Genomic DNA, 15,021 nt, shown 5'->3' with positions numbered 1-15,021 from the left:
ATGGTGCCGTGTCAGGGCGGAGAGGGCGACGCTGCTCCGGCAGCGGCCGGGCAGGAGCCTGAGGTGCCGCCGGGCCGGGAGGACGGGCCGGGTGCGGTGCAGCCGTGCCCGGCGCCCGGCGTCGAGGCGGCGGGTGCCGAGGAGCGCCGCGCTTGTGGCTGCTGCTCGGGCATGTCGTGGCCGTTCTGCTGCGAGGCACCTGGTGAGGAGAGAGAGTCGGGCAGGGGGGCAGCGTCGTCCCGGCTGGACTGCCCGCTCTCGGGGTGACATTGCCGGGCCGCGGGGGATGAAGAAGCGGCCCGAGGGCATCGGGCCGTCCGCACGTGGCGGCGGGGCGGGGAGCGGCCTCGGGCGGCTGCAGAGGGCGCCCGGGCATCGGTGCCCGCCCCGCCGGCGGCAGGAGCCGCCTCGCCGCTTCCGAGCCGTCCCCGGCGGCGGCACCTGGTACCCGCGGCTCACCTGCGAGCGGGTTCGGCCTCGCCCTCGTCCTCCCGTCCTCTTGAGTGGACAGGCCGGCCCCGGTGAGGGAATCGGCGGGCCGGCAGCACGTCCTGCTCCGTGCCCCGGTGCCCTGTGCCTGTGCGCCGGGCGCGGCTCGGGCCGGGTGCCCGGTGCCCCCCGCCCCGGGAGCGGGCACAGCGCCGGCACCGCTCACCCCCAGGGCCGGGCGGCTCTGTCGCCTCTGTGAGAACCTCGGGAGCGATTATTCCTCGGGAAAACAGTACTTCCTGTTTTAAAGTTTTAAAGACTTGACAGGTTTGGGTAAATAGAAGTGCCTTCTGCCTATGTGAACCTCTGACACTATAAATGCGTTTGAGAGCGCGCTTTAGTTGGTCCACGGACTTGGGACTCTGACTTCCTGATAAGCCACAGATTGATAAAGCCACAAACGTATTGGGAAATATGTAACATGTAGGTTTAAAGTGGAGTTCTCTTAAAACATAAATGCCATCTTAAAATAATTTCTGAAGTTATCTGGAGTACTTTTTTTAAAACAATTTCACTGAAAATGTGTTTGTCATTAAAATGACTGTAATTGACTTTCCAGCAGAAAATAGATTTGTTGGTAAGCTTTGGAGAGGCCAGAGTCCTTCATCAGTGAAATTCACATTAGTGTCACTTACAAAGCAAAGCTTGGGGAAAAAACCCCAGTGTTTGAAATCCTGAGAAACTTTGATTAATTAACCAGAAAGAGTACTTCGGTTTTGGGTTGTCTGTCTCACAAAATTGTTGACTGAGTTGATGACTGAAGGCTATGAATCACTGCTAGATCTTGTCTGCATGACCATGATTAGTTCCAGTGCAGGCTGTTGTGCTCCTGGCACTTTACAGAAGTCAAAGAGAGCTCTTCTGCTTTTTATAACGTGGGGAATCTTCTGCCTTTCCTGAAGGTCTAGGACAATCATCTTCTCACTGACTGTCTTTCCCACAGCCAGTACTCTTCTGCCTCTCCTGCTATTCTTGAGATGCTTGTATGTGAGACGTGTGTTTTTTTTTCATTGCATGCATTTTGCAGGTATAAAACTGTTTGCAACAAAGTACAGCATTAAAAACTCAATTAGAATTTACAACTAAAACAGGTCGCAGTGGGAGCCATTTACCTATGACTTAAAACAGAAGTGGAAGATTGTTTGAAAGCATTATGTATGGAGATGGCCAGGAAATAAAACTGGAAAATTAAATCTGTAGCCACTCAAAAGAGGAGTTGGGTACTGCTTGAAATCTTTTGATTTTCAGGCTGCTACATTCTTTGAAAAAAGCATGAGTGCTTGACTGTTTTGGTGGTGTTAGGCTGGTATTTTGAGGCTTAATATTTTGTGGGGTGGGAATGTTATCTTAATGTAACTTCTCTCTAAAACTTACTTTGAAATAAGTACTCTTCAGAACTGCAGTTCTTGTTTTTGGTGGAAGAACTTGGACCATTTTATTTTTAAAATGAAATAAAACACTTTATTATTGTACTAAGTACATGCTTTGGCAATTCAAGATGTTGATCGTTTAAATTCTAGTATTACAAGATTCTGAAGATTCTGTTTTTGATAGGCTTGTGCTATTGGGTAGCTTACAGAAATTAGTTCCTTCTGATTTTTGTTTGTTCCTTACAATCCAAAGTTTAGTTCTGGATATAAGATCCTTTCAGTGTATTTTGCTTTAATTTGATTGGTTTTCCGTTTCAGCGCTTCCTTTATTTAGGTTGGCTTCATTCTGTAATAATCAGAGAAGCTATCATGCCTGAGATAAAAGTTAATAGTTATGTTTGTGCTGTGTTCATCCATAAGCCAGCCTGGGTTTGGATTTCCCATTTCAGTTATAAGCCAGTCTGATTCCTTTTGTTTCAATATTAGAGACTGTTAATTTTGAAGTTCTGTTATGTGACTGTGTGGATTAAGGCATTACGTAGTTCACGAACACTTTTTAAACACTTTGTTTCATAGTTGGTAGGTGTCCTGGTCCAGTGTTGGTTTGTGGTAGTTTTTATAGTCAGTTTTATGTAAGAGGCTGTTGCTAAACAGAAATATTTCAAGTAGAAGCTGTAACTCTCAGCTGCAGTGTGGCAGGATTCCTTGAGAAACAAACCTTTTGCCTACTTCAGGTTGTAGTTGCTGTTGTAAAGCCTGGGTCCCTAGGACTCCTGCCTGCAAGTCTTCCCTTCTAGGCAGTAAGTAAGATGCACTTTCTCAGCCTTGAGTGCTGATCTCAAGGAGGATCAAAATGGTTTGTGACAAGTTTTGTTAATTTAAAAAAAAAAACCCTCTCAAAACCATACTTAGTTGCTAAGCAACTCACAGCAGTACCCAGCTGATGGTGTTTTAGAGGATCCATAAGGCTCACAGGCTGCCACACTAATGTGAGATGAGGCATCCTTTTATCAAAACACTGCTTTTGCCTGCTTCTGGGACATGGAGTTCTTGCTCCTATCTTTAGAGGGAGTTGCAGAAGAAAAGGTAGCTCCCAGTATTTTATGCAGGTAGAGAAAAAAGAAAGAGATAGTGAGGTGACATCCCACTCAAATTTTTAAATGGGCTCTGTTTTCCTTGGTGTTCACCTCTAGGTTCAGTGGAAATACTGTTCCTTTTATGCAACAAAGCAATAACAAAAAAGGCTGATTTCTTTGGAGATTGCTGCTGCTGACTTCAACACAGTTCTCTGTCTCACAGTTCTCCCTCTCCTTGCTTGCTTTTTTTTTTTTTTAATCAGTGTGGAGAAAATGAGTGGAACGAGGAAGAGTGTGTTGTTGAAGAGAGCCTGAGGCAATGAGGAAACTTGAATAGAAACATTAGACTTGGGAAACTTTCAGGAAGGGGAAGTCTGATAAATAAGCATAAACTAAGGTCTTCATGGAATTATGACAAATATCAGGCCTTTGATGTTCTAACATTAGTTACTTAAATTTATTCTGCTTAAAAATCTGTATTTGATGCCTATTTGAAGAAAATATTTGGATTCTTACAGTGAGATAAAAATGTTATCGGTCTTGGTCAAATTTAGGGTGATTTAGTTGCAAAATGAACATGAGGTATGATAAAAATGAACTTCTGTACAGAGATTTTATATTGTGTATTTGTGAGAAAGGAAATTCATTTTTGCTTAGGAACCTTAGTTAACTAAGCAGCTGATTCCCAAGATAATAGTTTCAGAATCTGACCATGGACTGTTTTGTAGTCAGTTACATTTGTTGGTTCCTGGGCAGAATTGTGACTAGTCCCTATAGTAAATCACCTGTACTAGTCTGATATCTACAAGAAGTTAAGTCTACTATCTCGTGTAGAACTGCAGTGTTTTGTATCCCAGGTGTTAGAGTTCATCTCTTACACCCTGTTTTAAGAAAAAAAGAAGACCCATGATGGTCAGTGAAAAGTGTTTTCATGGTAGATTTGGTAAATACATGTAATATTTGTGTTTGTTTCTTTGGTTCCCCTGTTCTCCATCACAAAAATCACTGCAGATACGTGGAGCACTGCAGTGTGCAGAGCTGTCTGATCAGAAAAGTCTTCTAATAGATCCTTATTAACTGTAGTTTTATCTGTTGCAGGGGTAAAGAAGAAAGCTGCGTGCCCAGGACTTGGTCTGTTTTATACCATACTGTCTGCCTTCCTTTTCTCAGTGGCCTCTTTATTTCTTAAAAAAATAGAAGATGTACATTCAGTGGAAGTGAGTGCATTTCGATGTGTTTTCCAAATGGCATTTGTTCTTCCTGGTTTAATATACTACAAGTAAGTGTAAAAAATGTTTAAATTTCAAGTTATTTCTTAAAACTAGATCTAGAATTATCACTCACTTAAATATGATTGCAATGCAGTGTTATTTTAGTTTGGACGTCAGTTGCATAACTGCATTATTTTAGATTAGTTGGTTGTTTCTTAATATGAAACTGAAAATCTTTGACTCCCTGAATGGTAGAGGCTTCTACTAGGATTATTGTATCAAGTGATTTGATTTCCACAAAGGGGTGATCTTAAAAAAACAGAAGATAATTTGTAGATACTATTGGATTATTTTGCAAGTGAAAAATTATTCACTAGAAGAACAGGTTCTGGACTCTGAATGTGATTGGGGGTCATGATGGAAATAAACTGGTCTGTGATCAGACAGTTAAGAATATTTGGGTATTAAACTCCCTTGTCTAGAAAGGTAAATACCATACTTAAATATGTTTGGATGTTAGTCATGAAATAAGCAAGGTAGTGACATTAATGTGACATTTCTGTTTTTCAGAACAGGGTTTTTGGGACCAAAAGGTAAAAGAATTTTTCTTTTCTTCCGAGGATTCCTTGGCTCTACTGCAATGGTTCTTCTCTACTACGCTTACCAAGTCATGCCGCTAGCTGATGCCACTGTTATAACTTTTACCAGTCCTGTTTTTACGTCATTGCTGGCATGGATCTTTCTCAAAGAGAAATACAGCCTTTGGGATGTTCTGTTCACTCTCTTTGCAGTCACTGGAGTGATTCTTATTGCCAGACCACCATTTCTGTTTGGCTCACGTGTTACAGGGATTGAAGGAAGTTACTCAGATCACCTTAAAGGAACCATAGCAGCGATTGCAAGCACGTTATCTGCAGCTTCAACTATTGTTATACTAAGGAAGGTGGGAAAGTCTGTGCATTATTTTTTGTCAATTTGGTATTATGCAGTCATTGGATTAATTGGATGTGTTATAGCATTGTTTGTTTTGAATGAATGGCGTTTACCACATTGTGGCAGGGATAGGGTTTTTCTAATATTAATAGGCTTGTTAGGGTTGGGGGGTCAGATATTTCTCACAAAAGCATTACAGATAGAGAAAGCTGGACCTGTATCAATAATGAGAACAATGGATGTGGTGTTTGCTTTTATTTTACAAGTTCTTTTTCTCAATCATATACCAACTTGGTGGACTGTGGGTGGTGCCCTTTGTGTAGTAGCCAGTAGTTCCGGAACCTGCCATTCGTAAGTGGAGACACAGTGTGAAAAAAGCTAAACAGAGGGAAATCTAACAATACAGATACTAATTCACTACAGAAACAAGCAATCTTGAAAGATATATAAATACAATATTTATTTTTATTTATTTAAATATCCCATTTACCAAATTGTAGTACCAAATTATATCCAGTAAAATAAGTTGACTTTTTTTAACTAAAATCGAGATGTTTTAGCAACTGATGAGGTATATACTTTCTTATATTTAGGCGTGCTAATATGGGCAGTAGAGAGATACTTCAAAGATGTTGCTTCCTTTCAGAAGTGTACAATATTTATTTTCCTAAAGTTCCTGACTCTCCACTTAGACTCTATTTTTCAGAGCAGTGGAAATAAGTCTCCCAGACTTAATCATATTCTGTGCTTGATTACCACAGGGATTGCAGTACAAAAGTTGGAAGGGAATGAAGAGTTGATAATCCTTAAACAACCAGCTTTTATAGAATAGATAAAACTTGTGCTTCTATAAGCTTTCTAATTATTATTTTGCACAAAGAGATGCCAAATGTGGATTTAATTTGGATTCTAAAAAAACAAAAGCGATTTCATTTTTCCAAGTAATATCAAGAGAAAATTAACTTGGGAAAATTACCTATCAGCTTTGCTTTTTTAAAAAAAGTATTTTAAGTGTTTGCACTTACTTCACAGACATAGTGAAATAACCTAATCACCTATTTTTTTTCACAAGTGATTCTCCCTGTAAACATGTCTTTAGTTGCTGCAGTCTCAGTGATGAGAGACAACAGTTAATTCTATACCACACATAAATTAGCCCTTTCTTCTGGTAGGGACTGCTGCGCTGTAGCTGCACTTTTCTTTATTCTATGCAAAAGATTATATTTTTTAGGTATTTAATATAGGTTATATTTAATGCTGCTTATGACCCTTTTCAGATCCTTCTATACAAAAGTTCTTTATGAGACCAAGTTTGAGTCTCCTTTGCCTTCATAAACATAGAAGGATTTACATTAAAGCTTTTGCCTGTTTCCTAAGAATGTACAAGAGTGCAATGTTAATTGCAGTTTCACAGAAAATGCAGGTTGGCCAAGGTCATACAGAGATTCTACAGAAGAGGTTTGAAGAAAGCTTGGTGGAAGGGTGACACTATGGATACACATCACATTCAGCCATCCACACTGCATCAGACAGTCCTAGTGGGCAACTTCAGTCCCACTTTTCATGCTGGCCCTTTTGAGTCTGTATTTATCACTTCTCTTGCACATCTTCTCACTTTTGTAGGCTTTATCTTGAATGCAACAAATACTAAAGAAAAATAGTTTTAGAGCTTAGTGTCCTTCACATTTCAGGAGGACTAAACGTTCAGTATCAGGAAGTGAAATTTTCCCAAGTTGAAACTTTTGGGTCTTGTCTCAGTAAAGTTTAAAGAAAATTTTAATTGGAATCTTTATTTGATCCTTTGTATCTTGAGGAGGTTTTCTGTTACTTACTCAGTCTACTGTTTTCTAAAAGAGAATGCTGTGTTCTGTACACTTGATAGATGTTTTTTTCCTAAATCACTAAAGGTGGTGGACGTTTTCTTTGATTTGTAGATGTCTAGTCACATGTCTTTCCCTTTGCCAATAAGCATTGCATCCTGTCAGGGCAGATGCAGAGACTTCAATCCCAAAGGCATGGAATGCAAATAGTACCTTAGGGTCATAATATACTGAATCAGAAAGGGCCTGTCAGAATCACTGAGTCCAACTCCTGGCCCTGCACAGGACACCCAAAGGGTCACACCACGTGCCTGAGAGCATTGTCCAAACGTTCCTTGAATCAGACAGGCTTGGTGTTCTGACTGCTTCCCTGGGGACCTTGTTGCAGTCCCCAGATATCCTCTGGATGAAGAACCTTGTCCTAATATCCAGCTTAAACCTCCCCTGACTCAGCTTCAGGGCCTTTACTTGAGTTCTGTCACTGACTACAGGGAAAAGAGATCAGCACCTGCCCCTCCACGTCTTCTTATGAGGATGTTGAAGACCTCAGTGAGGTGTCCCCTCAGTCTCTTCTTCTCCAGGATGAACAGACCAAGTGACCTTAGCAACTCCTCATAAGTCTTCCCCTGCAGACCCTTCACCATCTTCATGGCCCTGCATTAAGCTCTCTAGTAGCTTAATGTTGTTTTACCTTACGGCACCCAAAACTGCCCCCAGCGCTCAGTGCAAGATGCAGTGCAGAGCAGAGTGGGACAGTCCCCTCCCTCACCCAGCTGGCCATGCTGTGCCCTGTGCCATGCTGTGCCCAGTGCCCCCCAGGACACGCTTGGCCCTCCCGGCTGCCAGGACACTGCTGACTCCTACTCACCTTGCCATCCACCAGGCCCCCAGATCCCTTTCCGTGGTGCTGCTCTCCAGCCTCTCATTCCCCAGTCTGTCTGTTGCCCCACCCCAGGTGCAGAATCTGTCACTTGACCTTGTTAAACTTTGTATGTTTGGTGGTTGCCCAGCCCTCTAATTTATCGAGGTATCTGCAGGGCCTCCCTGTATTTGGGGGAGTCAACAACTCCCAATTTAGTGTCATTGATACTCCTTGATAATCCTTGGAGTCCTGCATCCAAGTCATTAATGAAGATGTTGAAGAGAACTGGGCTGTGTCCGAAGCTCATTAGAGACTGGACCCCTGATGTCACCCCATTCTCTGTAACTCTCTGTGCCTGACCCGTGAGCCAGTTGCTCACCCATTGTGTAACACAGTTATCCAGCTGTGTGCTGGACATCTTGTCCAGAAGGATGCTGTGACAGTATCAAAAGCTCTGCTGAAGTCCAGAAAGATTATGTGTACTTTCCTAGATTATGTGGCTTTCCTAGATGGACTAGGAGGTTTGACAATCAAGACTTGCCATTCATGAAGCCGTGCTGGCTGGGACCAATGATTTTGTCCTCCAGGTGTTCTTCATTACCTCACAGAAAAACCTTTTCTATGTATCTGAATATGAGGAGCTGTCGTTGTCCAAGTTTCTGTAGGTAAAACCTGCACCCTGAATCTGAATGTGTTTATAGATATGAGAAGATTCCATTTGAGGAGTAGAATTGGTTCCTGCTTACAGCTGTCTGTTCTCTGCTTTTCCTGAACACTGAAGCTCAGCTACTGCTGACAAGGTCAGGAAACTGCTTTATTATCTCTTAAAAGCCTCACATAATAATAAAATTCCAGTTTGGCACCCTTTTTGCTTAATACTTGAAACTCTGAACTGGGATTGTTTTTCTGCTGCTTAACCATCACTGCCATTGAGAGCAGCTTTCAGGGGAGGGAAGGAAAACAGACTGCATTTTTTACTGCTTCACTTCACGTGTAATATGCATGTGTTTGAATTGCCACTTCTAAAGGTGTGGTTCCAAAACTGTTCAGATTGATGCAAACTTGGATTGTCAGCTAGCCCAGCTCTTTCCTCTTGGCTCAATGCCTATGTGGTTATGTGATGAGCTACTCCTGGGAGCTGATCCAGTACATATCTTCTTAGTAAGGGTGTTGGAGAGGGCAAAACCGGAGTAACCTAAACTTGATGACAGTATAAAAACTTCAGGAAGTAGAATTTGATATTAGTTTAAATTACATTATATGAATGCTGCTTTGTCAGTACAGAATAAAAATTATGTGGAAGCTTACATTAAAAAACATCTTTAGTCCGTGTGATTTCAATCAATCTTGTTTACACTTAGTAAAGTTTCTTCTTAGTAGAGAAAACAGGTTACTGAAGAAAGGATTGTTTTCTTGTCCTTAACACATAAGTAAATGTAGAAAATATGCTACATGACCAGAAGTCAACATCTAGGTATAGTGGTTTGTAATTTTTGTCTCAAGTTCTAGCAGAAACTCTTTCAATATATTTCTTTTGCCAAAACCCCCAGATGATTGGTTTTTCTTCTTTGTTCAAACATACAGGGTTTCCTTATGGCTTCATCTGCTTATTTCCTCTTGCTGTTCTTAAACCTTGCTAAATATTTAAGTTGTTAAGATAATAATCTAAACCAGATCCTATGTTGGCAGATGTATGTTTTGGAACATTGTTTGGATTTTGATCGATCTTTTAGGGAACTGTTTACTGGAATGAGAATGAAGGACTTGACTAGGGCTTCTCTGTCCATAAAGCATTACAAGCTAGTTTCTGTAATTGGCTTTTCTAGATGATGTTGGGAATTAAAGACATTTAAGCTTTAAGTTCTTAAACCACCTCAATTTTAAAATTTTTCTTCCTCTCAAATATAGGCAGAAAGCCTAAATATTAGTTGCAAGCCTTAAAGATAATGAAACTACAGAAGTGTGGATACGATGAAATGCTGGGGTTTTTCAATTGAAAATATTTCTTAAAATTTCTGTTGGGATGGTAAAACTTTTCTCCAAAAATTAACAGTTTGAGAATCTGTAATGAAACTGGCTGAGCCTTGATTCTTTTAGATTTTGATCTTCTTTAGCTTTTTCATACAGCAAGTTTCTCAGGGTCAAAATTATTTTTCTGAGCTTTGAGTCAGAAATATATTGGTGTTCATTGTCTGTAGTGTCCTGCTGTGATCTTTACTTTTTAAATATGCTATTCTAATAGCAACTCCTTCCTATGTAATATGATGGAATATCGTTGCACTGCAATTGCTTTGTTATATTGTTAAGTTTCTCTTATATTTCAACATATTCATTCAATGTTCCAATTTCAGTGGATTCTGAATAGAAGGAGTAATAATTAATTACTGGTTATTTTGCACAGAAACATAGGGATAAAAAGATTTAATTGTTACTGATGCATCGTAAGTTTGGTTCATATGTTCTTTACTATGCAAGACACTGTAATTGCTGGTGGTGAGACTTTGTAGCCTTAATGCCTTATGTACCCAACTCTTCTGTAGAAAGCTTATGGCTTTGTACCGTCACTGTGCAGCAGCCAATTTCTTTCAGGTTCTGTTGGTTGTTCAAAGTATGCTCTAAAAGCCCTTTAAATAAGGGCTTTTAAATAAGTCTACACCAATAATTTGACAAGCTTATTGTAGTAGACAAGAGTGGTCTATATAATTAAAATGGATTTCTATCTAACACCAGGCATGAAATAACCTCAACTTAACAGCATTGGTGATATTACTAGTTAAATGTGTAATTTTTATTCTGAAAACAGATTCCCAATTTCAAAAGGTGGTCCAAGATGATGCTTCTCAGAATTAGTAATAACAAAATAGATCGTACTTCCCTTGATCATAATTTAAAAACTAATAACTACTCCCATGGTATTTTCTCTTCCTTGAGCTTTTGTTTTAAGAGCTGTCTGATGGAGGGTTTATTTCTAGGGAGGCAGCCTCTTTTGAAGTTATTTCCTTGCTAACTAGCAGTAGTTACCCAGGAGGAGTTTGTTTTTTTAGTTCTCTAACCATGATTACCATGGCAGGCTCATCTGTGGCATCAGCCCCACCAGGGTAATAAAAACATTGTCTGTGTCCCTGCATGGATTCAGTGTTGGCAGTGCTGATCACTGACTTCAGCAGGACATTGCAGCTACCAGCAGAATGTTTTTGGGGTCATAACTGACTGTACATCCAAAGAAAAGTTGTGGCTTTATGTTCCTGCAGATGCAGGTGACTTTGGGGGGGAACACTAATATAGAGTTCTATGGTGATAACTTCTGTATATCAGAATGAGTAATTTCCTATGTTTTGTGAATTACTGTTTGATAAAAAGGGGGTAAAATACCTTAATTAAAGGATTTTTGCTATGTTCTATATATTGTTAAATATATGTTGAATTACATGTTTTGTAGAAGTTACTGGCTTTGTTATGTAGTAGTATATTTTTATAGACAATTCTTATATATTGAAATGTTAAGAATATTTTCATAAGAGATTTATATTCCTCATTGCTAATAAAATGATTCTGAAGAATTAATCTCTGGTTTTGCATTGATTAGTGGAATATAACTGATTGCATTAATTGTAAAACTTAATGAAAGAACTGTTAATCAAACAGTCCCCAGCAAACATGAACATAGGTCTCAGATTCTCTGATATTATCATGCTGCATCACTTTTTATGCCTTGCAACAAGCTAGTGACAAAATGAAGTTCCATCAATTTCCATACATTAATTTCTTAACTGGAAGCACTGTAGCATTGACAGATAAGTAAAGTTACATTTTCCTGTGTCCAACTGGCAGTCTGTTTCTCTGGATTTTTTTGTTCTGTTTTATTACTATACATCATAATTGGAATTCAGCTCTTGTCCCACTTGTCACAAGGTGATACTTAATTCATCCTTGTGCTTCCCAGTATCTAGTGTGTTAATAATTAATTTTTCACCAAAGAGGAAAAAAAAATCATATTTGCTAAGTCTTACGGAAAGATTGCTAATTTTTATGGTCCTTACAGCAGTGCTGCTTCCTACAGTGTTGTCAGTTCTTGTAAGAGCAGAAGATATCAGAAGTGAACTTCTCAAGCTTGCACTCAAGAGTTTTGAGAGGAGGTGAGAGATGTTTTTTTCTGGGTGTAACTTAGAGAGGGAAAAATAGAGGAGGGACTGTGAGTTCCATCGTGGGGAGTTACTGGCAGCATTGGCCTGTCTATCAAGCATCCTCTTCACTTTGTATGCTCAAAAATTAACTCATTGTAGGACAACTTGTCACTGTTTGTTTCACATGCTTTAAAGTAAAGGAAAAGCAAGGTACTTCCCAGAAATCTAACTCTGCCAGGCATAGGCAAGGGAATATTATTTGTGAAAGAAACTTTGCCACTTTCTCTTGGCAGTTCTGTGTGTTCTTTGGAACAGCTAATCTAAAAGAAATTTAAGCTTTGAGAGAAGGGGGAGGGAAAAGAACTTTTTTGGTGACTACTAAAAATTTTTATTTAGAAATTATTAGTGGCATAGCATAAGAAACAAAGGCTATTACTAGATGATAAAACTCTTGAAACAAAATTACACAATTATGCTATTCACACACACAAAAAAACCCCTAAAACCAGACAGACCAAACAACAAAAAGCAACAAAACAAACAAACAAAAACCAAAAAGCCAAAAGGAAAAGAGATCAAAGGATTTCAAATTAAAAAGCATTCCCATTATTGGAAAACAAACTTCACTGAAGTTGCAAAATAGTTACATGCCCTGCACTTTATTGATTTGATAAAGTGTTCTTACAGTCCTGAGCACAGGAAGTAGTGCATGAGATAAAATACACAGATGAACTCTTCAAATACGTTTCAGTTGATTGTTCTTCAATTGGCTTTTATGGAACTGTATTTTCTGACACTGCTGAATAGTTCATACATTACCCTGTTAAAGAGCAGTGAATTCCAGAAAGGATGAAAAACTGATTTGCCAGCTGAGTTTACACGCTGAGCAAAGGGAAAAAGATTTGAGTTCTTGCACTGCTGGAATGTGTTTTTGGGGTTCCTGTGAAAGAGGTGGAAAGAAAACTTGTGTTTCCTGGCCAGCGGGCAAGTTCATTTTCCCTCTGTAGTGTGGCTGTTCTGTCGGCAGGTGGGGCTGTGTTTCTTAATTTATTCCTTAGGGTGCAAGATTAAATTCTCTTACAAATCCAGATCCACAGATCTAGACATTAAAAGTTTCAGTACAATGATGTACTCAGTTTAAATATTAAATTTAAGTAAGATTCAAAATGCTATTGAAGCATTTTACTGACTACACAGAATACTGTTCAGCAGACCCTTGAATAATTTCTTAAACTCTTTTTCTCTGTTTTAAACTGTATCCTTCACCTCCCTCAGAGCAAAAGATTCTAGATGGTGCTGGATGACTTCGGCAAGGCTCTGCCTAAAATTCTAGGGAGCAAGGAGAGAGGGTCTTCTCCCTTTCTGTGAACATCAGTGGTTGGCAGGGATCCTGTAATGAGATTGGACATCTTATCAGTAATGATGGTACTGGGTATGATGCAGTCTGGATCTGTAGCATAAGTCCTAAACATCCTTAATATTATTAAAAAAAAAAGAGGGATAACAAGTATATTCTTACTGCTAAATTTTTGTGGCAAGTTGTGTTGGGCTAGGATGAATTTAGGCTGCTGGTTCTAAGGTTGCACAGAAACAGAGCACATATGCTGTCTGAGCAGTTGACCTTGTTGCTCTCTGTTTTTCTCCTGTTTGGCCGGGGAATTTAAAAATATTACTGTTCCACTCTTAATTTTTATTTTGGGGCTGGGGTGAGACCCCTACATAGTTCTTGGTGCAGATGCTGAGGCAGGGAGGCCTTTTGCATCATCTAGTACCTCATCCCCAGGCTCTACTGCCAGATATTCCCAGTGCTTGGGTTTCCCAGTAACTGTTGTTCTGGTCACCACAGCACAGGGCTATGGACAGAAGCAGGTGTGCTGGAAGAGCCTCTTCAGCAGAGCAGCTGATTAAATAAGGAAGTTGTGCAACCTTTTGAGGATGCACCATATGGATGCACCATACTGTGCCTGAAGCCTGGTAGAGTTGGGAAAGTTTGTACCAACTTGAATTAAGGCAGAGAAATATTAGAAAGGGAGGAGGTAACATGGCTAAGTACTACAGTGAGCTAGAAAAAATACTTGTCAACATGTTTTCCATTAGAAGGTTGGCTGGAGTATTTTTTGCTGGTGTTAACAGGCACTGTTAGGTGTTGTTCTACTTCATAGGTAGTACTGGACAGTTTTTGGGAAGCTGAGTAATGTTAAAGAAGAGAAAAACCTTTTTAATATTGTTTGGAAAGGCTACGTGGCAAATCCATTTTATTTTATAAAAATACAGTGCACTGTGAATCAGATATTAGTATTTATTTCTTGTTTTCCCATTAGTACTTTATTACATAAAGCAAATATTCCTTTATATTACCATAAAATTGTTCAGTCACTAATAAGTTTTTATCAGGAAGTGAAGGAAAAAGCTGTTTGCTTTTGAAAAGTAAACCCGATTCATTTTGTTTTTTCACTTTGCCAGAATTATTTCATGTCAATCCATGTCTTGTAAAAGATGTGTGTTGAATTTCTTCATTAATCATCATCTTTATGTAGTATGAATAAGACCCTATGTTCTGCTATTTGTAGTAATGTATGTAGGGAGTCCATATGAAAACACTTAGCTGATGTTCTTTATTATTGCCATGTGACAAAACGTTTTTTTCATTATTAAAAATGGAGAGTGATAACAAAATACTACAATCTGAAATCTTGCATGAGAGGACTGCAAGACAGCCTTTTCTTCCCCAGAAGCCTCATTTGCTTATGTGATTTATCTCCCTTTTCTGCTTTACCTGGCAGAAGCATCTAGCTGTATTTCCTTTGCAGTTTGTTACTTCTTAATTTGCACAAAAGGTGGCTAATTTGAATTTCTGATGTTACCAGCACAGTTATGTGGTTTTTTAAAGGAAGGAAGGAAGGTGCAAAATACACATATACACATACACATATATTAAGACAAGCCAGAAACTTTACAAACTAACCATATTTTTTGCATCAACAAGACTTATAAATTTTAATTACAATGTCTGTCATAAATCATCTTGACTCAGCTTTACAGAACAGCCTCTTGTGTCTCCTGTTCTCTTAGGAGGGGGAAGAAAGGGGGAGAAAAGGGAAAGGAAAAGTCTGGGGGAAAATCTTTGTTCTCTCAC

At 39.5% G+C, this 15,021-nt stretch overlaps 1 protein-coding gene across 1 annotated transcript; it reads left to right on the top strand.

Moving 5' to 3' along the window:
- SLC35G1 (solute carrier family 35 member G1) lies at positions 1 to 11,325 on the top strand. Its single transcript, XM_036385665.2, has 3 exons — positions 1 to 202; positions 4,034 to 4,214; positions 4,717 to 11,325. The coding sequence occupies exons 1-3, from the start codon at positions 1 to 3 to the stop codon at positions 5,432 to 5,434; spliced, it is 1,101 nt and encodes a 366-aa protein (XP_036241558.2). The 3' UTR covers positions 5,435 to 11,325.
- Positions 11,326 to 15,021: the final 3,696 nt, after the last annotated feature.

The sequence above is a fragment of the Molothrus ater genome, chromosome 8 (genome assembly GCF_012460135.2).
Source record: "Molothrus ater isolate BHLD 08-10-18 breed brown headed cowbird chromosome 8, BPBGC_Mater_1.1, whole genome shotgun sequence".
Lineage (NCBI taxonomy): Eukaryota > Metazoa > Chordata > Aves > Passeriformes > Icteridae > Molothrus > Molothrus ater.
Note: the sequence above shows the minus strand (reverse complement) of the source record. Positions and strands in the feature narration are given on the sequence as shown.

Coding starts and splice junctions, on each gene's coding strand:
- SLC35G1 (XM_036385665.2), top strand. CDS start 1: ATGGTGCCGTGTCAGGGCGGAGAGGGCGACGCTGCTCCGGCAGCGGCC. Junction 203..4,033: donor GTTCTGCTGCGAGGCACCTG/GTGAGGAGAGAG, acceptor TATCTGTTGCAG/GGGTAAAGAAGAAAGCTGCG. Junction 4,215..4,716: donor CCTGGTTTAATATACTACAA/GTAAGTGTAAAA, acceptor TCTGTTTTTCAG/AACAGGGTTTTTGGGACCAA.